The sequence below is a fragment of the Hippoglossus hippoglossus genome, chromosome 23 (genome assembly GCF_009819705.1).
Source record: "Hippoglossus hippoglossus isolate fHipHip1 chromosome 23, fHipHip1.pri, whole genome shotgun sequence".
Lineage (NCBI taxonomy): Eukaryota > Metazoa > Chordata > Actinopteri > Pleuronectiformes > Pleuronectidae > Hippoglossus > Hippoglossus hippoglossus.
Window position 1 is genome coordinate 6,193,902 of NC_047173.1, and position 21,602 is coordinate 6,215,503.

A 21,602-nucleotide genomic window follows, 5' to 3' on the forward strand; every position below is an offset into this window, starting at 1 on the left:
TAGTCAACAGTAGATGTGTCAACACTTTGACCAGTTTAAGCAGGACGCAGGCTGATACAATCTGACATTACTTGCGTCGCACTCAGCCACAAGGACGGCATCAACAGCCCGAAGGATTTTTATTCTCTGAATTTCATTGAGACAAACAATATTTTTTATTTGTTCAAACACTTTATCTCAAGTGGTAAAACTACATTCAGTCTCATTCTATACTTGTGTACAGCTTTAAGGTACTTGATATATACTTGAGTATTATTTTCTGCTCATATTTCAGATACTTGTTGCAAAGATTACATTTTATTTATAGTTGTTTTTCAAATTAACGTTTTATATCAGAATAATTATCACATTATGAAAATATAATGCTCTGTTTAAGATGAAACCACCTGGTAGATAAAGTGGTTAGAATGACATTGACCCTGTGCAACAGTAAAAAGCGGCCTAATAATTATTATTACATCACTGCTACTTCAAATGTATTTTTCCCGAGGATACTTCTAAAACTTCTGATTTAAAAAAATTTAATTTTAGAATACAGAATTATACTTATCGCGTTCTGCCCCTCAGTTTATTTGTATTTATTTAATAATCATGGGCTTTTATTTTGTAAGGCGAGTTCTCGCGGTGTGGTGATTAAAAACTTGTTCCCGATTTAAGTGAGCAGTGCGGCTTCCAGTGTAAGTGTCGCTGTACTTCATTTAAAAGGGTGAGATTAAAGTGGTGTGTGTGTGTGTGTGTTTGAGGAAAGAGTGTGTGTGTGTGCGTCTGTAAAGGAGAGAGAGAGAGTAATTGAGTAGAGTGTCCGTGCTCCGCAAACTAATGCGGCATTCTGCCCCTCTCTTCCCCTGTGGCCCTATACCGGCCTCTCTCTCTCTCTCTCTCTCTCTCTCTCTCTCTCTCTCTCTCTATCTCTTGCTCACTCTCTCCCGCGGCCCCCCCCCCCCCACCACCACCACCACCTCGGACTGGAGGCCATTGTCTGGGCCATATTGTCTGTCCCCAGAGAGCCTTGATAACCGTGTCTCCATCCACGGAGCGAGAGGGGGGCCAAGAAAGAAAGAAAGAAAGAAAGAAAGAACGACAGACAGAAAAATACCAGAGGAGAATGCTAAAGCCCCCCCACCTCCTCCTCCTCCCTACTTCCTCCCTCTCTCTCTCAGCACACTCTCACCCCCTCACCCCTTTCCCCCGGCTCTCTCCCCCCGACCACGACCTCCCACTCCGGTGTGGTCAGCTGACCCCTTTTCGATAGCCAATAGAGGAAAGGGAAGAGGAACTTAAAAGTTTCATTTGTTGTTGTTTTGTGATGATGGAGGGGAGGAAGAGGAGGGTGAGGTGGTGTGGGGTAAAGGAGAGAAAGTGACAGGGAAAGAGAGAAAGTGTGCGTGTGTGTAAAACAGAGAGCAACAGAGAGAGATGTCCCTCCAGGCTAACTAGAATCTGGTCCTATGACATGAGGTCACAGGGGAGGGGTCAAAGGTCAGATGAAGGAATTGCATTGTCAACAGAGCAGGAGTGCATACGTGTGTGTGTGTGTGTATGTGAGAGAGTGTGTGTGCGCGTACTTATCAAGGATTTCACACTTCACATCCCTTGTTTTCTCTCCCTCTTCTCCTCTTCTTCATCCATGTCTACGATTATCCATCAATCTAGGCACCATGTCTTACACTAATCTGTCTATGTTGCTCTCCGTCTTTTTCACTCACTCACACACACACACACACACACACACACACACACACACACACACACACACACACACACACACACACCCTGTTTACCATCCTTCCAATCCACAATAGGGGACAGTATTAAGAGCGCTCGGAGCTCCCTCCCAGAGCGCCACAATGAAACCTCTGTCTTTCCAGGTAGTGAGAGGGTGAGAGAGAGGGGCGGGGGGCCCGGCACGATAGAGAGAAGAAGGGGGGGGGGGGGGGGGGGGGGGGGGGGGTCAAAGGAAAAAGGAGGGGAGCATTTGGGCTGAGGTGGGAAGAGTTTTCAAAAGTGTGGGACGAAAGAAAGAGGCCAGCTGGGAGTGTGTGTGTGTGTGTGTGTGTGTGTGTGTGTGTGCTCTCTGTCATTTATGTGAGAGAATTAGCTTGTATCTGTGTGTGTGCGTGTCTGGGTGTGTGTATGCTTGTGTGTGTGTATTTGTGCTTGTGTGTGTGCCTGGTTTACAGGGGCAGGCCAAGTCGCTGACAGTGAGACAAATGTTGTGACTCCTTTATGGATTGCTTAACAAATGCGGCACAAATAGCAGCCCCGGCACAACAATGGAAAAAAACACTGTTCCCTCGCTCAATAAACATTATGCAGCGTCTTCCCCCCCTCGCAAAAACACCAGGGGAGCGGGGCCGCCGTCCACCGGATGCACTTTTCCTCTCTCCGTCTGGTCCTTCTCCTCCTCCTCCTCCTCCTCCCCCCAAAAATCTCTCTTTCTGCTTTTCATCCATTTCCTATAGAAACACTCAAGATTTTCCCACAGACTGTCTTTGCTCAGATAGATACGGTAGATACTGATAGATTCTTTTTCTTCACTTCCCACTGTCCTTTATCTTGACTTCATCCTTCCTTCAGCGCAGAAATGTCATTGGCGATCACATCATCCGGTGACTCAGTGTAAAGACATAAATAAGGTTTTAAAGACGGGAGGAAAAGCTGAAAACATGACAAGAAAAGTATGTGGAGCGCTGCCTCGCTGGTGACTAAAGCTTTTGGGTGGACGAGGGGACGAGAGTGGAAGACGGACAAACAGAAAAAGAGAGAGAGAGAGAAAGAGAGGTAGTTCCAGAGGCCACATGAGTTGGCCCACGTATTCTGCTCCCACCCCCTTTCGCCTCTCTCCATGCACATACACACATACAGAACACATGACTGTCTCTCCAGCGAGTGTGTGTGATTAACAGCGGTGACATTAGGTTGTGTGTTATTGCCTTTTGTGGTTAAAGCTGGACAGGAAACACAGTTTGGGCCGTCGGCCGGCGATTTAGGGCACCTCACAGAGGATGCTTTGTGTGTGTGTGTGTGTGTGTGTGTGTGTGTGTGTGTGTGTGTGTGTGTGTGTGTGTGTGTGTGTGTGTGTGTGTGTGTGTGTGTGTGTGTGTGTGTGTGTGTGTGTGTGTGTGTGTGTGTGTGTGTGTGTGTGAGGCTCAGTGTATGTCTACGCTTGTGTGTGAGGGTGTGTCTGTGTGTGTATATGACTGTGAGCATATACAGGCAGGAGCTGTGTTCATATTTTCTCCCTGTTTCACACTGTTTACTCGAGCAGAACATTTTTTACTTTACGATGTCATGGCGCATTTACACTTCACGTCGAAACGTACTTGGAAAAATTTTGATTTAAATTGATACTTTTTGTTTCACATTTTTGGATACTTTCTCTCCATATCAAAATGTTTTTAAAGTATTTAAAATTTGAACTTTAATTCTTAGAAGTTGTTGACGTCCTCTCAAAGATTTGAAAAAGCAATTTATGAAGATCATCCAAACTGCTCTAACTCAACAGAGCCACACTAAGGAAAAGAGGGGATCTCAATGACTCCCTACTCCAGGTCCTCCATCTCTCATTCTTTTATCCCTCCATCTCTGCCTTTCTTCTCTGTTGCTGCCCTACTCTTCCCACTGTTTGAAAAGGACAGCCTATAAATAGATATTAGGCAATATCCTTAAGAGTCTGCACAGAGAAGAAGGGAGAGAAGGGAGGGAGGGGAGGGATGGAGCGACATTCTTACAAACAGCTGATTGTGTAAAGTGGGAACAGTAAGTAAGACAACACCGCCAGGGAAAGAGAGAGAGAAAGAGAGGGAGGGAGGCACGGAGACAGAGAGCAGGAGGACATTCGATGTTAAAATAAGTTCAAGAGTATGTGACTGAGAGATAGAGATGGAGAGAGAGAAGGATACATTATTTTTGAAAGCTGAGAACAACAAATGCAGCGAGGGGGGGGGGGGTGAAGAAAAAAAGGTGATGGCACTAAAGCGAGTGATACTGTGACACGTGTGGGAAACATTTGTTTAAATTCCCGCCTGAGGTGTCATACAGATGTAAATGTTGCGGTCGGCACCTCCGAGGCAAAACCACCACAGGCGCCTTATCTAAAAGGCGCATTCCGCTCAACTATTTTGATATGCCCTTCCATTCCCTCAAGAGAACAATTTCAAAGATAACTCACATTTCCAAGCAAATAGACTTGAGTGACAGGCAGGCACCTCTCAGCAGTCACAGGAAAAAAAACCCATCACTTTGACTCCTGATAGCACTTTGGAATTAGCCCCTGTGCTTATTTTTACTGTAGAAGATAAATTTGACTGACTGTGCAGTGCACGTATACATTTGTGTAACAGTACAAATAATGGGTTGCAATTTAAAGAGAGACTGAGCACATGCATGCACACACACACAGACACACACACACACATGCACACGCAGAAGCACACACACTTTAGTGTGGAATTCTCCAGAGGAGGCTCCCACGCTCCCTGAAAGCTTGTTCTGAGTAGAGGAGTTAACAAGAGCAGTTAGCAGCATGATTATGTTAGCAGCCAGACACACAGAACCATGTGTGTGTGCGTGAGTGTGTGTGTAAGTGTGTGATAGCCTGTGACATTTCTGCGATGGCTGCTTTGTCTCTGCCTCGCTCCTCATTGAAGCTGAAACAAATCTTTGCCCCCATTTTGCTTAATTCATTTCATGTGTTTGTGTGTCTCTGCATGTGTGTGTGTGTGTGCTTTTTGAAGTGTTTTTGCATGTGTGAGCCGCCTCCCCTTTGCGTGTTCATAAGCTGTCTGCCTGTATTTAAACGTGCTTGCGTGTGCATAAGCTCGCCGCTGCTGACGTGCCAACATGAAATGGGCGCGTTGATTACAGCGAGTGGCGGCCAGGAGACGGTTAACCACCGTCAATGGCGATTATTTCGGCCCGTTAATGGACGTCGGTCGCTGTCCGATTAGTGACTTAGCAGTGGACATATGTGATATGAGAGGGACTTAGCCGAGGAGCCGCTAATCATCAAAAAGCCAAGGGGAAGTGGCGCTCTAATCTCAGCTTAGAGCTCTCACCATGTGCATAGTTGTGTGTTTGTGTGCATGTTTGCGTGCATGTGTGTGTGGCTACTGAAACAAAAATGAGAGGTTGAGGGAGGAGAAAAGACAAACAGATGATATCAGATGATTTTTTTGGGGGGAGTTTGCATGTTAATATGATTTGTAAATCAAAAAGTACACTGCAATATTGTTGCAAAAGTGTTATGTCACATGAAAGACCATTTGCTGTTTCAAGGAAAAGGCCTATAGCAGCATGTCTGTATGCTAATGACCGTGTTTGCTGTGACATGTTCAGTTTTTTCGAAAATGTGGCGAAATTATGTTAATTTTCTCTAATTATGACCTGGACCACGCTGCCAATTTATAGACTTAATAAAACCTCATCTCTCTTTTTAATCCTCGCATCATCGGTCCGCGCTTTTGAAACGTCTTCCTTTCGGGGTCTCTCTCCCGGCGTGACAGCCCTGCCAAACTTTAAATGAAGTAGCCGGCGTAACCTGCACACCCGCCGTGCTGCAATTGTGTAGTAATTCCACTTCAAAGGGGGGGACGGGAGGGAGTGAGGGATTTTTATAGCCGGAGAGGAGCTGTGAACGGCCGCCCCCATTCATAGACACCCACCTCTGAGGAAGTAGTAGCAGAGTCGGGCGGGGGGTCGGGTTGGACGGGTGTCAAGAGGAGCAGAGGGAAAGGAAGAAGAGGAGGAAGAGGGGCAGAATACAGCAAAAAGAATGATGAAATGAATTGTTTGCCTGCAAGTTATTTTCTTTACAAGAGCTCTCTGGAGGCTTTGGGTATATCGGTGTTGTTTCCTGTGTTAATATTTAACTCTTAATTGTCCACGGCCCGTCCGTCCACAAATGCCAATGAGGCTACTGTGGCTAAATGATGGACAATAAAGCTGCAATAACACAGCGAATAATCCTCCCCTGCTTTCCAAGAGCCGAGCCAAAGTGCAACTCTAGGGAGGAGAGAGGAATCGAAGCTGACCCTGGGGTCTGTGTGGGGGGGACTGTGGTAGAGGTGTTCACACGTTGGGCACAAGAGATATGTGTGTGTGTGTGTGTGTGTGTGTGTCTGAAACAAAAGGCCTCAGTGTGAGACAGTGAAAGGAGGTAAAGTAAACAGGCAGTGATGACAACAGACCTGCAGTGTTTAGGGCCTCTGTTCAACGTGTGTGTGTGTGTGTGTGTGTGTTTGCCGCATGGCCTCTGAGCCCTGTAGTTTGTACAGCTGGACCTGCCTTTTACATGGGTTCATGTGTGAAACAATCGTGTAAAAGTTTGTGCACACCCACACGGACCCACACACACATACATACAGAGAGGTTTCTCCTCAGCTGCTCTATCATCACACAAGTTACCTGAGGTTGTTTTCAGTTTTAATATCAGTTGAATTTAATGGCAGCAATTTTGTGATCTTATCTCTAACTTCTTATTGTCATTAAAACAAATACAGAATCTTTACTGGTCATTTATGGCCTCAGTTTTTGCTGAGCATGCCCACGCAGGTAGAGCGACTAAGAGATACAGATAAAGAAATCAGCTACAGATACACATTCCACTCAGTTTACTTCTGTGTGTGTGTGTGTGTGTGTGTGTGTGTGTGTGTGTGTGTGTGTGTGTGTGTGTGTGTGTGTGTGTGTGTGTGTGTGTGTGTGTGTGTGTGTGTGTGTGTGTGTGTGTGTGTGTGTGTGTGTGTTCAGCATTAAAACAGTCCCTTAAATTAAAAGATTGTAGTTTTGCAGAACCCAAATTTATTGTAAAATCTGTATCTGCGTACGGGTGACTTGGTAATTTTCTTATTCAACTTCAAATGAAGTATTACATGAGTTCCTCATTCACAGATTAAGCACACAAAGCTCTGTAGGGCCCACTGAAACACAACAAAATTGCTTCTGTGTTCCTAAAAACTTTTAGCAGATTAAAAAGGGTTTTCGGAAATAATCACATGATGACACAAAATTTGTAAACTGGTTTAAATTATTAGATTATCTATGAGGTCTATGAATCTCCAAAACCTTCCAAAAACAATTAAAGCATATTAAATTACATCAATATGGTGGAGAGTTTTACAGTATTACTGCAGCGGGCATGATTTGATTTCGAGCTTAGCCTCCCCTGTGATAGAGCGCCACGTTGCGTCTGTGAGCGCCGAGCTTTTCCTCGTCGCCTCCAGTGAGCAGCACTCAATATTGTTTGCCTTTCCACTGTCATAAGGTAAATAAGCACTGAATTAGTGGCAGGGCTGCTCCTCGGAACAATGCCAGATGTACAGTCCAGAGGAAATCCAATAGAGTCAAGAGGGTAATCAGTTTACTGGAGACAAGCAGGGACGGAGGGGGGGTGTGGGGGGGAATTTAGGAGCGAGAGGCTGGAGAGGAAGACGGAGGAAATCAGAGACGGATGGTGATGATGATGTCGGTCTCGCTGAAGGAGAGAACGAGCGAATCAGAGAATCAGACGGGTTTTAGTCAGACGCCTGTTGCTTCTTTCCTGGTTTCAGCTGCTTCCCATCACACTCACACCCCTCCCGTCATGTTTTCACTGTCCCTCCATCCACGCCTGCATCCCTCCATCCCTCCATCTCGACTCGAGCGTGAGCAGCCTATTACCCAGGGTCATAGTCACAGTGGCTTCAAGGCTGACAAGTGCATCTGAAAGCATTCAGGCGATGCTGAGAACCACATTAAATTCTATTATTGCCACGTAGTCGCTGCATCCCCGCTCAGCTGAAGTACAGGGAGGCAAATTTACCTTGTGAGTGACAGAGTTCACCTAATAGACGTGGCTTTATATCCTTTCCTTCTTTTCAAGGGAACAAAGCCGTGGTAACAAATGCAAACAGCAGGGCCCTCGCGTTGCCAGCTATTTTCCTCCGCTTCCTCTATTGTCCCGAGGTTTTTATAAACACATATAATTGTCATACTGCGCTCACTCACTGCCCATTGTCAAGACATGGTCATTTCCTCCAACAATGCCAGTGCAAGCGGGCTCCATTTGCAGTAATGGCCCCCGTCTTTTGGGGAAAAAAACATGAACGCTGAATGGCCTCCATGGTAAACATACTGTAAGACCTGAGAGTGTGTTTGAAGGTCAGCCAAGGAGCCTGGTGCTCGCAAAACCCCCTGAAGGGGATATTGTGTGGCGTTGCACGGTGAGAGCTCTGTCGTCTGAACGTGCAGAATGCGCAACAACAAATGGGAGATAGACAATTGGTGTGGGTTGTCATGTTGAAGGGGAGTTTGTGAATACCTGCTGGAAGGAGTTTGATCAGACTATCCAAGGGTTTCCAGGAACTAGTCATATCCACCGTAACCATCACACTGTCTGCTGCCACCATCATTATACAACTCCAGATCTCAACAATCCTTTTGTATATTGCTCACTGTTCCTCCTGTTTTTTTTTTCCTATCCTTTCTATCTCCCTTCTCCTCCTCTTTTTTTTCCAGGATGTCTTCCAAGCGACCAGCCTCTCCATATGGGGGGACAGATGGAGACGTAACCATGGCAACCAGCAGACAGCGAATGGAGGATGAGGAGAGCGAGGGACTAGGCGGTGTCATCCACCTCCCCCTGGTCTCCTACTGCAGCAAAGTGTCCCCTCGTTCGCCCGCCAACCGCAGCTTGGACAGCCCCACCAACACGGTGAGGACAGCTACCGTTATTCGTGCTTCCGATCTGGCTTTAGTGTTTCTGTGGGTGAATGTGCCCACCTATGGGCGACCGTGGCCTATGGTTAGGGTTAGGGATGACTCAAGGTCATGCTTTGAAACAGGGGGAACATTAGTTTTATCTCACTTGGGAAACATTATCCCAGTTGAAAGCTTGCAATAAAAAGTTTTATAATATTTTCTATGAAATAAACACGTGTTCAAATTCTGCACTCTCCGAGGCATAACTCAGTCAAATCTGAACACGCGTACATGACAGCCTACCTTTTTAAAATCCAGAGCGACTCGCTTTCTGAGGACATTATCTGATGATCACTGATAATATACAAACATATATCCACGTAAAAATCATTGGAAACAAAACTCTTCTTATAGCTCCAGAACTTGCTTAAGAATCTGCCTGTTTTAGTTCACCATGGCGATATTTGTCTAGAAGTAAAACAAAAAGTAGGCAAAAGTCAGAGCTCAAGGTGTCGCCAAAGGATAACTCCATGGCAACGTTATGCCTCTGTAGTTCCAAAACTATCAAAACTTTCAACTTTAAAAAAAAATATTTCATCAATGTGATGCTTTCAAATGACAAACCATTTCCCGTTGTTGTTTTTGTTTTTCCCCCATTAAAACCGCCAACACCTGCTGGTTGACTCCGCCCCCCTGGTCACCGGCTGCTTGGCCTTCATCTCGCCTCTTTCTCCGCTGGCTCTCTGCCCTTGGCATTACTTCCCATGAGGCCGTCTGTCTGTGTGTGTGTGTGTTTGAGAGGCTGGAGGTTAAAAGTGACCCCCGGGGCACAGACCCCAGATCAGATTATGTTCTGCGTAATCCTGACCTCCAGCATTAAGAAGGGAAAGTCAGGGCGTTGAGGGCGAGTGTCAGTGATTAAAGCTTCGTAAACGAGCTGGAGAAGTAGGCAGCACCTGTCTGACACTGAATTACAACTATTGCGAGAAAAATCTTTTCTTTTGTGGATGTACTTTGCAAGAAATTAATGACACTGACCTTGTTTATCTGTGAAATTGCTACATAATGTAGTTTTGGCAATGAAACATGCTCGGAGTAATTAGAATTGTATGGCTTATATTGAATTTACCGTCGTATCTGGACAAGGAAACAGAAATGTTTCTGCATATTGGAAATAAAATGGTGGCATATGCATCCTGGATCTCTTTCAACATGTTGTTTACTTCCCTTATGTTGTAACCTTTAAAACCTCAACACAAAAAACGGCACTTTTCTCAGCAGTGAGGAAACCGAATATATGGATGTTTATCTGTTGATTCTCGACAGAATTGAAAGGAGTCAAGTTTCTAAAGAGGCAGAAATTGACTTTCCCTGTGAGTGAAAAGCAGTTTGGCGCTGAGAGCTGGAGGTTATTGTTTTTTTTTTTTTAAATAGGGGAGTAGAGAGAAAGGAAAAAACACGGAGGTTCAAGGCTACTGTTTGGGCGCACACGTGTTTTCGCTTTTATGTGCGCTCCACCAGCCGTCGCCTTGAGCCCGTTTGATGCACAGTTGCGTGACTGCAAAATGTGAGCCATGGCAGTGAGTCACTTCATCTTTGGGATGAAGTGTGACATTGTTGGTGGTGCTGAATGTATGGCTCTGTTTTTGTAAGTGCTCTGTGCGTGTGTTATTCATGTAAAATAACAGTGTAGACTTCACAGTATACAGGCTTATTGTGAACTTCTTGTCGTGTGTGTGTGTGTGTGTGTGTGTGTGTGTGTGTGTGTGTGTGTGTGTGTGTGTGTGTGTATGTTTGCCCAGCTCTATGTGCATTTAAAGATGACTCCTGCGTGTGGCTCATTACACATTCAATACATGTGGTGTGATTTACAATGCATGTTCATTACATACGCGTGATTACGTGACTGTATGGGCTATTACGTGTTGCTGGTTAGCATTATTACATTTTTTTTAATTGTATTTGCGAAAAACAAAAGGTTGACGATCCACAACGACAAATGTGTTTAACCTTTCAGGGCATCTGTGAAAAGAATCCTGCTCGTATCTAAACTGTCTCCAGTGTGTTTCCTTGGTGTGTGTGTGTGTGTTACAGTGTCTGCGCTCTTCCCCTGAGCCCTTACCTTGATACACACCTAGTCACAGTGGCGCTCTGATAACGACCGTCGACCTTTCCCCCATAGTGATGATAAAACAATGAAACGGTGCTTAAGGGCTGTAATGGAAAGCTAATTCTGTAATTAGCCCACTGATTAGCCCGCAGGCCCCTCCCCACGGTGGACTCTGCATGTGTGCCTACTGTAAACCAAAGTCCTGGGGCCACGCTGAAACACGTTCACACTCAGTCGCACAAACGCACACGTGCAAACTCACACATATACAGTACGTACACATCCACCAGGTTATCTGTTGCCGTTGAGGACAGTGATTAGTTAATCTGCGGTTCATGTAGATTAGATTTATATTTACACAATGTGAAATACAAAGAAGTCTACAAATACTACTATCATTAATATTTGGGCCTTTATCACTGTCCTGCTTGTGTTATTATGAGAGCACCCCTCATTAAAAGACCATTAAATATCCTCAAATTGACACACAGCGGCTTTTCTAGTACATTAATTGGCAGTAGAAGGGGGGGGCAGTGGTGGTGGGTTTGTGTGTGTTAGAAGGACTTGTGTTGTTTGAGGAGGGGGGCTCATACACTAGCATAATATCGGATGTGGATTATGAAGTGGCGAGCGTGGTGTGTGTGTGTGTGTGTGTGTGTGTGGCTGGTATGTGGGGATGGGGGCTTATCCCACTCCCCACTTGGCATGTTGTAAGATTTGTGTTAAGTTTTATTTTTTTTTCAATCCCTTCACCGCTGACTGTCAGTGAAGAGTGGATGAGGAGGGAAACAGAAAGAGAGATGGAGAGGGAGGAGGAGATTTACACCAAGGCGGTGGGGGGGAGTGTCGGTGGGGGACTCTGAGAGCAGTGGGGTGGGGGTCTCTCTCCTAACATCGCCCATCCCTAACCCTCTTTCCCAGGGCAATTGTCGTAAAGTGATAGGGGGAAGTAAATGGCTCATCGGCGACCAGTTGACTTGGAAGTGAGGCGGCGGCAGAGGGGGGGAGAAGGGAGGAAGGAGTGGGAGGTGTGTGTGTGTGTGTGTGTGTGTGTGTGTGTGTGTGTGTGTGTGTGTGTGTGTGTGTGTGTGTGTGTGTGTGTGTGTGTGTGTGTTGGGGGAGAGGGGGGAGATTACAGCTTTATCTTGTCATAGTAAATTAACACGGCAGCGGAGAAGAGCTCAGCTACACACTGACCTCTTCATCCCGCCCGCCTCGCCTGCCTGCTCGGCTTTGGCCCGGCTGCTTTACCTGACTGCTGCAGCTGTACGGCCACACACACAGACACACACACACACACGTATTTTAAAAGCCTGAAAGGTGTTGGATTATTTGCTTTTTCTAAAATTTTTGTTTTTGCACAAACCCCGGCTCTCCGGATAAGAATGGTGGCGGCTCATAATGGCTTGCAAATGAAGGTAGTTTAGCTAAAAGGGTGTTTTTACTAAACGCGAGGTTCTCACCGTGCAGCTGGACCCTGATTGGCTGAGAGCAGCTTGGTTCAAATGCCTGATGGGATGGATTTTAGAAGCGGTTCAGTGAGGTCGGCCAGTCGACACAGCAAATCCAGTTATGACGCACCTGCAGTTTTCAAAAGGGATGGATTTTTAAAACTTTTAGTGATAAAAACAAAAGTAAACATATATGTAAAAATGGTGATTCAGGTTCATAGTGCATAGATGTGATATTTTTCTCGTTTGCTTTCTTTTACGTCTTATATGTGTTATTGCAAAACCTTGGAGGAAAAAATGTTTGCACATCAGGCAGAGGCGAGCATCTTCTTTCATAAATGTGTTAATGGACAAATACTAATTATTTCATTAACAGGCAGGATGCACGTTAACACGATAGAAAAACTATAAAGGCATTATTCCTTTTTCATTTTCCTCCACAAGGCCCCTCGTGTTTTTTTTTTTTTTTTGGTGTAATTTGTATGTGTGATTGTGTGTGTGTGTGTGTGTGTGTATGTGTGCGCGCTCATGTGAATTTGACAGATTTAACACAGTCATTGAGCAGTCTTGAGACACAGTGGTCACACTTAATTTCTCATGCCAGTGATGCACTAATGAATCAACACACGCTTGCCTGTCAACAGCGAGGGGTCGCGGTAAAATATACTGGCGTGCATTTTAGCCAAACTGCTATTTAAAACACAGAAAATACAGCTGCGTGTTTTTAGATAAGGAAAAGGGCAAGTGTGTAATTCTTGGACAATAAGTTGCAGTGGCCAATTAGTTAATACAATGGTGCTTATTTTCAATTTTGTTAATTAAGCAATGATATTAATGTATTCAAATAATTATCTGTGTCACACACCACATGCACATGTATTTTTTTAATATAGGGTTTCTTTGGTGAAGCTGAACCATATTGTTGGAACATGAGGATAAAAGTAATGTGTGTGTTTGCCGGCTTGTCCCAGCCTGAGGGACATCAGAGTCAAAACTGACAGTCTCTGTGTTTAGCCATGGCATGTAAAGGGATTTGCTGTGTGTGTGTGTGTGTGTGTGTGTGTGTGTGTTTGGCCGTGTATCGGAGGTGTGTTAAGTGTACGTCGAGGAGATTGGCAGCCCTGGCGCGGAGCTAAGTCTTACCCCCCTGCAGGAGTGATCAGTGACATTCTCCTGGTGTGTGTTTGTGCGTATTTTAGTTCAGCAGCCGCTTCCAGTTCTTTCCTACTGCCACATTGTCCATGCCCTGATCCACCACGACGCGCCAAGCATCAAATACTGTTTTCCACACGTACACCTTGCACCGTCCAAGACATGTCAGGTCCTCAGAAAGAGAGAGAGGGAGCGAGAGTTTTCTTCTGTCGGGCAATAGAGGAGGAGGAGGAAGGGAAGAAGACGAAGGAATAAAAAAAAAAAAAAAGAATGAACAGTGGCATCTGTGCTGGCTCTAGGAAAAGAAAATAGCATTTAGATTTTTTTTTTCCCTCTTTTTTTGGCAAGAGTTAAGTGTTTTTAAACCAACATCCCCTCACAGATGAGCTTAAGAAGACAAAAGTTGTTTAATTCGGTTCCATTGCAGAGGCAGTAAAAGGATAAAGAGAGTGAGGCGCAATTTTTACTTTGTTCCAGTCATTTGGAAGAGAATTGACATCTGCAAACTAAAGGCAGAACCGCCCACACTGCCAGCCTGCCACATCTAGTGCATATAAATACACGCATGCAGGCGAACACATTTACACACACACACCTACAGGCTATGTGCACTGTGTCACACATATATGCACAGAACTGCTCGCACACATGCACGCAGAGGAGGGCAGAGAGCGTTTACAGTATCCATAATTTGAGTTTGTACTTGGGAATAAATGAATGTTGATGAGAAAAGTTTTGCACCCCCCCGATCGGCTAAGTGACACCCGTTTGCAATAGAGGGAGCTCGTCTTGTGTTTTTTTCATCCCTCTGTCTGGTCGTGGACTTTGCGGTGCTGATCGCCAGCGAGGCTCATGGATTACATGTTATGAAGTCCAAAAAAATCATAAGCCTTTAAAGTTGTCATCTTGACTCCACGCATGAAATAACCTCATGGTCCCCTAATGTACCGGGGGTCTTTTTGAAGAAGCCAGGGCTCCCCCCTCCCCGCTAATTCCCTGTGATTGGGGGGAAATTGACCTTCATTGTTGGACGCGGCGAGATGACATCTCAGTGGCAGCTTTTTGACGGAGTGAGGAAAAAAAAGGAGAAGAAAGATCCGACAACCCCCCCCCGACCCCAACTCCACCTCCCAACTCCATCCCCCTCCCGTATTCTTGTTCTGTTTGTTTTGTTTTGCGCGACATCTTTCTCGAAAGAAAAGAGTGTGGTTGTTTTAAGTAGGCGCTGGATTAGATAAATGGGATGTGACAGGTGTGACCGCTGCCTTCAAGATGCCTGCCTTCCTCTCTCTCGCTCTGTGTATCTCTCCGTCAACTCTCTCCCTCTCTCTTTTCCTCTAATAACACTGCCTCTCTCTTTCTTTGACTTCCACCCGCTTACGCTCTTTCTCCCTCTCTCTCTCTCTCCGTTTCGCTCCATTTGCATGTCGTGGTGGAGCTGACGCAACTCGTAATCACAAAGCCGCTCATTTGAAGTCTGAATTTCCCTAATCTGAAGAACAGGAGAGGGTGAAAGAAAGAGAGATGCAACAAAGAAAAGACAGGAGCGGTCCGAGCTCTCAACTTGGTCAGGTGGTGTTGTAGAGGAGAAGAAGTAAAGTCTTTGAGCGCTTTAAGATCACAAGACGCTTCCCGAGCGCAGTTAGCGGCCACACCGGCAACTGACTGAAGTCTCATCGCCCTGTCACACAGTAAATACACAACCGCTACAGCCATATCTTCGCTGTCGCACCCTGTCCCTCCGTTACAATGCATGTGCACGAGCGCAGAGGAGAGAATCTGTGAATTATTGAGCATGCTGACTTATCCAGAAAAACTCACACACACGAGAGAGAGAGAGAGAGAGAGAGAGAGAGAGAGAGAGAGAGAGAGAGAGAGAGAGAGAGAGATCCGGTGAAGTGTAGAAAATGCCAAGTGATAATGGTCTTCTACCTGACAATGAAAGCATCGTCAATATTGAAAGCCTCTGTCCGGCTTTATTCTCTCAGTAGAGCCCAGAGTAATGATTTGTTTGGATGGTTTGAGTTTATTTTTCACTCTTCTGCTGAAAAGATGCTTCTATTAAAAATAAAAAGCTTTTGCCTATCAAACAGAAACCGGAGTCATCTGGGGGCTGGATGACTTCACCGTGGACTCTGATCTCAGTGTTAAGTTCCACTTCCACCAGCAACCTGCGAGTTAATGATTAGAAAACCATCTCCGCCATAATATGCTGTAATGACATTAATACAGATGGAATGTGCCACTGTCTTTCTGTCTCTCTCTCTCTCTCATACACACACTGAGACAAACAGAGGTACTGTTAATGTGTGCCGCTGTCCCGGGTGGCGTGCTCCATACTGTGGTCAGATTAGCCAAAGATTAACCCTGTGGACCATTGACCCTCCTGTCTACAGACTGACTGGCTGACAGACTGACTGACTCGCTTTGTTTCTGTAATCAAACAACACACGCACACTTCTGCTTGTGCAAGGACCAGCACCCTCTTATTTGCCTGCGTGTCTGTCTATACGTGTGTGTGTGTGTGTGCTCTCGCTCGGAGCTGACGCCGTCCTCCCTTTCTCGGCGTCACCTCTTAATTGGGCTGAGTCGGCGTTAAGTCTATTATGCAGGCTGTCCAAGCAAACACAGGTTTTATTGGGTCAAAGATTAAGATGCTCAAAGTTACTTACCACTCAGCTGCTGTCGCGTTTTATTGTTTGTTTGTCGCTGTTTGTTTGTCGCCGTTTCATATAAGTTAAACAACCCCCTGCGGCCATGCTCGAGGGCGTAGAATTAATTTTAAGTTGTAAAAAGATGTCTTGAATTTGTCTACAAAGCTTTTAAAGTCACGACAGGTGATATTTTCTCATCTTGTGCACACAAGATATTAACTTGTTTGCACAAGATCACACAAGATAATTACCCTGTTCAGCAAATTATTCCTGCTGATGACAACCACGTATCTCAAGAATTTATGTTATACCACATTGCAAGGTGAAAATAAAACTAGATTAGCTGAGTTATCCGGTGCCTGTGTGCATCTGTAGTTGCTAGAGACGACTCAGTAAATTATTTTTGTACGCACAATTTAACACAAATTGCCACGAACGGTTTCTAACCTTCAACTGGTGATGTCACAAAACTTAAGCTCATATATGCACATTTTAAAAATCGGATTGAGGATGAGCGCTGAAGAACTTTCAAATTCAGCCGATGAATTTTAAAAATTACTTCATACATAATTCTGCAAGCGAAGTAACTTTAAGCAAATTTAATTTTGAAACTGTCTTCAAAATAACATTTTATCTGCTATTTCTTTGTGAGTATTGTGATTTCCAAAGGTCATTAAACGTAACATGTTTAAGACTGTAAATGCAGCCATACGACAGCAGGATAATTATTCATGGTGACAGCTTGGCAAAAGCCACAGAGCTTCACTTTGTATATTTTATATTTGGTCGCTGTCATGCTGATTTCTATTTTGTGTGTTGTGAATTTTCCTCTACCCGTTCCATTCCTTTCATAAGTTTATGGAAATGATTTGACGCGGCTCCAAAGCTTTGTTTTTTTGAAACGGGATCTATTTTCTTGTGATTCCTCTGAGTGATGCAGTTGCATCCTCAGCGTTAATTGTCACGAATCCTTAGGACAAAAGTAGCGTGGAACTGAAACTTGGGCTCGGGACTCGGTACAGTGGCGTTGGACGTCCCTCAAAGCCAAGTCGTTGGAGGCTTTGTAACAAGGAGTTTGCGCGACTCTAAGAACGCGTGGAGTCTTTTTGCTGTTCGTTTCATGTCTTCGTTCTGTCAAGTACCTCCAAGTCAGTCAAATGCAGATTCCAGAGGATGTGAGAGGGAGAAGAGAGAGGAGAAGTGTGCCCTAACTTGAGAAAACTGGCTGCTGATGAAAGTTGGTTGCATTGAGCTGTGGGAAGGGGAGATGGATAGAATAAAGGCAGCAAGAGAAGAGGAGGAGGATGAAGATAAAGAGTGGGTGTATGCCAGCTCCTCCCCTACCTCCTGCTACTTTTTCTTTCTCGTAGTTTATTTGTCCTGAAGTTTATGTACATTTTTAAAAAGCAATAATTAAATTGTCTTTACCTCCCCTCCCTTCAGGACCAGGACGGCACTAAGGGGAGCTCTCTGAGTCCTTACCCCCAGCACAATTCTACCTCACCGGGCAAAGAAGAAGGCGGAGGCGGGGGACGGGCCTGCAGCGACGGGGGCTCTGCCGCGGGCGCCCTGGGAACCCCAGAGAGACGCAAGGGCAGCCTGGCAGACGTGGTGGACACACTGAAACAACGCAAGATGGAGGAGCTGATCAAGAACGAGCCAGAAGGTCAGTGATGAAAAGAGGACACTCGTGCACGCCAGATGTGTGATCCACAACTCCCCATCATCTCTCTGGCTCCGTGCCGCTCTTTTATCACATTCTGTTGTCCTTGCTCCCATCGTCTTTTCTTTACGTCTCTTTTCCTCTACGACTCTATCGCTCTCTCTCTGATATGAACCCACACGCATTTTAGATGAGAGGCGAGCCTTTGTTTTTCAGCACACAGACAGATAGCATCAGCTGTTTGGGCCGATTGTCCACAAAGCTTTGCATATTTATTTCAATCTGACAAATAAGTTACGTGTGCGTGTGTGTGTGTGGTGTACCAGTGTGTTATAAGCCTGCAAACATACTTGGAGATCATAACAACCATTAACTGGCCTAACTTTAAAGATTCATATTAAGATATCTTTTAGCCTTTTAATCAGTGAGGGTTATATGTCACACATCACTTCCTGCTACCTTTATAACCGTTGCTGTCTCAGGCCTCACTTTAAGACTTTACACACTGTCGTGGAAGCTAAAACAGATTGTTGCCCAGGGCTACGTAGCTTAGCTTGATTACCCCCACATTTCATTCTCAAATTTAGCCCTGGGCTAACAGTTGGAGTCCGTGAAAGAGATAAAATTAGCCAGTGGCAACTCTAATTTCCACTGGGCAGATAAATGGCAGCTTAAATCACAATGAAATGCATGTGGTAGTGACAATGTGATAAGGGGATCAACAACAGGTGTCCAACTCCTTAGGAAGACGGGATAATGTGCTGTAAATAATGTGGTGCTTTATGGGTGGAGGAAGAGTTGGTGTAACACACAGGGTGAGACTCAGTGTTACAACTGGTGGAGCTTTAAAGCCTTGCTAAAGGGCACTTAAACCAAGCAGCCTGGCCCATTCTATCCGATATGCATAGCAAAGAGGCATCTGACCTCAGTAAAACTTAACCCGAATAGTCGCAAAGGATAATTAGACCCAATATAAATGTGATCAAACTGAACGGACCAGAATATAATGAGGACACCAGCATTATGTGCTTATAATAACAAGCAGCCTTGGTCAAAAACAGCAACAGCATTGGCAGATTCTATGAGCAAATTAAATTTTAGAAAAGTTTTTTGGTATAGTTTATCCATCTATTTATCTGTCCATCCATCCATCCAGTATCTATACCTCTTATCCTTTGAGGGTCGCAGGGGGAGCTGGAGCCAATCCCAGCTGACATTTGGCGAGAGGCAGGGGTAGGACGGACAGGTCAACAACCACTCATGCTCACATTTATACCTATGGTAAATTTAGACTCTCCAATTAACTCCAATTTGCATGACTTTGGACTATAGGAGGAAGGTAAAGTACCCGGACAAAACGGACACAGGGAGAACATGCCAATCCCACACAGCACCGCACCAACGTGCCCCCCCTTATACATTAAATTTATAGAAATGATTAAAAATCCTGCAACAACAATACATTCTGTCATCAACTAGAAAAGAATAATTTTCTACTCAGTTGCATAGCTGTGATTGTGTTGACAATCTGTTGACATTGCTGAAGTTGCTGCAGAATCTGGGGGTAATCACCGTTTTACTACTTTTACCACTTTACTCAGAGGCAAAGCATTGGAACTTGTATTGGGTCTTGAGGAGCTGCTGCTTTTATTTACTGACAAACCGCAGCTTAAAGTGTGCACTCACCGCTAAATACACCCTACTAACAAGACTCTGCCTCGATCACCAGCACCTGTCTGTTGTGGGTGAAGCTGCACCGTCATTCTCGACTGCACACACACTAAGCACACACTGCAGGCTCTTAAGAGTGGACCTCTAAAGCAGATGAATGCTACAACATCCACTACATCGTCTGATGCACCTCCACACTTTTCCTTTAGCTTCTAAATCCACCACTGTTGCACCGTCAGATTTCTATTCACACATCTCTGTGAACTGTGCTCAGCCTCAAAACCCACTGAGCCCAGAAGGTGAAAGAATGTTGTCAATTTAAGTGTTGATGGGGTTAGGTCTTAGATGGGTCTTTAAGTGTACATGCACATGTGTGTTTGTGTTGCCCTGGTGCATCAACAGGCTTCCATTTCAAGCTGTGATGTGCTAACCTTATTTTGAAGGCTGTGAGGGGTTTTGAAAGCAGCAGAGGCTGCTGGTCAGCTCTCGCCGTCTGGCTGTTTTTATTCCAGTCGATAGAGACAGCCTGTTGTGGTACATTTTAGAAAGAAAGAAAGAAAGAGAAAACTGGGCTGCTTGTTGATCTGAGCTGTTTTGGGTTGTTCACTGCTTCGCTGGACCTCATGAACTGGCTGCACAGGAAAAAACTGAAATAATGGATCTTTATGAGTCAGCCAGCGCAGAGGGAGAGAATGGAGGAGAGGAAAGAGGAGAAGGGGGAGAAGAACAGGACAGAAGGAATAAGAGAAGGATATGAGGAGGAGGAGAGTGGAGGAGAGAAAGACCAGTGTCTTCACAGACCCCATTAGCAGAGTGCCACTGTGGTGCGGCATCCAAACCGACCCCGAGCATTATCTTGCCGTGCGTTTTAAATGAAACGCGCGAACAAAAGCCCCCAGTGCCTCCAGACCCACACACACACATGCAAAAACCCTGGCCAAGCAGGAAGAGAAAGGAAGAAAGAAAAGACAGTAAAGGAAGAAAAGGGGAAGCTGAGAAAAGATGAAGAGAGGCAGAGGGAAATGAAGAGAGTGGGGAGAGGGGGAGCGCGGGGGACGACAAGGGGCAGTATTGAGCGCAAGATAGAAATCCCTTTTCTGTGGCCGGCTAGCTATTGTTTGGCTGTGTGGCTCAGAAAGGCCATTAGCAGCAAACAGCAGGTTGGGATGAAAATTTAATGAAGGCTTTAATCATTATGAAAGGCCTGGAATATTACTGCTCCCTCTCTCTCTCTCTCTCTCTCTCTCTCTCTCTCTCTCTCTCTCTTTTACACACATGCCTGCGCGCTGCTTCCAGTCGGATCAATGACACACACACACACACACATTCAAGAGTGTAGGAACATTAACACCAGGAGGAGCGTGAACAAGAGGCCAAAGACACAAAATGGGTCATAGAACGATAAACATCTTAAAAACAGAAAGAGAAGCTCGACTTGTCGAAGGCAGCCCCTGAGCCAGCAGACACACACACACACACACACACACACACACACACACACACACACACACACACACACACACACACACACACACACACACACACAAGTATGGCTTAAGTTTGAAAGATATAGTTTTGTGTCTGTGGCTAGTGTTGCTCTACTTAGGCTAGATGAATGGAGAGTGGTAGATACTAGGTCAGTGTGTGTATTTGTGTGTGTGTGTGTGTGTGTGTGCCGTCGAAGCCTCTGGGAGCATATATACTTGTGTATATGTATTTGCATATGTATTTGTGACAGAATGTGTATACACGTGTGTTTAGGGAAGCATTGCGTTTGGCCGTATGTGTGCAAGGTGTGTGTGTGTGTGTGTGTGTGTGTGTGTAGGCCTCTAATAAATGACTAGTCATGTTGTCCCCCATGGCCTGGCCCAACCATGCTCCACCGCTCCCCTGCTCTCTCCATTCATCTCCTGTCTTCCTCCACTGGCCACCTGCTACCCTAGAGATACACACTCTCACACACACCGTTACATACATGAGCAGATGCACACACATAACCAAACACGGCTCGCCATCGTCTCTTAATAAGTTCTTCTGGAGCGACAGGAAGACAGGAAGGAACGAGCGAGGATAAGAATGCCATGACACCGCCTTGTGTGTGTGTGTGTGTGTGTCCGTGTATTCATCTGGACTCGAGGCCACTTGGTGAAACGGCTCGTGCTGGAGTGTGTGTGTGTGTCATTATGTGGAATAATGAGAGCAGAGTGCAGAGCAGCGGCGCAGGA

At 45.4% G+C, this 21,602-nt stretch overlaps 1 protein-coding gene across 12 annotated transcripts in view; it reads left to right on the forward strand.

Annotated features, from left to right (window-relative positions):
- Positions 1-21,602, forward strand: part of sox5 (SRY-box transcription factor 5) — a 229,353-nt gene that overhangs the window by 143,885 nt on the left and 63,866 nt on the right. For all 12 annotated transcript variants that reach the window (XM_034578932.1, XM_034578933.1, XM_034578927.1 and 9 more), the window contains 2 exons: positions 8,494-8,689; positions 17,487-17,709. In XM_034578932.1, coding sequence (XP_034434823.1) covers positions 8,495-8,689; positions 17,487-17,709 — 418 coding nt within the window. In that variant the 5' untranslated portion in view covers position 8,494. The remainder of the gene's footprint in view (positions 1-8,493; positions 8,690-17,486; positions 17,710-21,602) is intronic.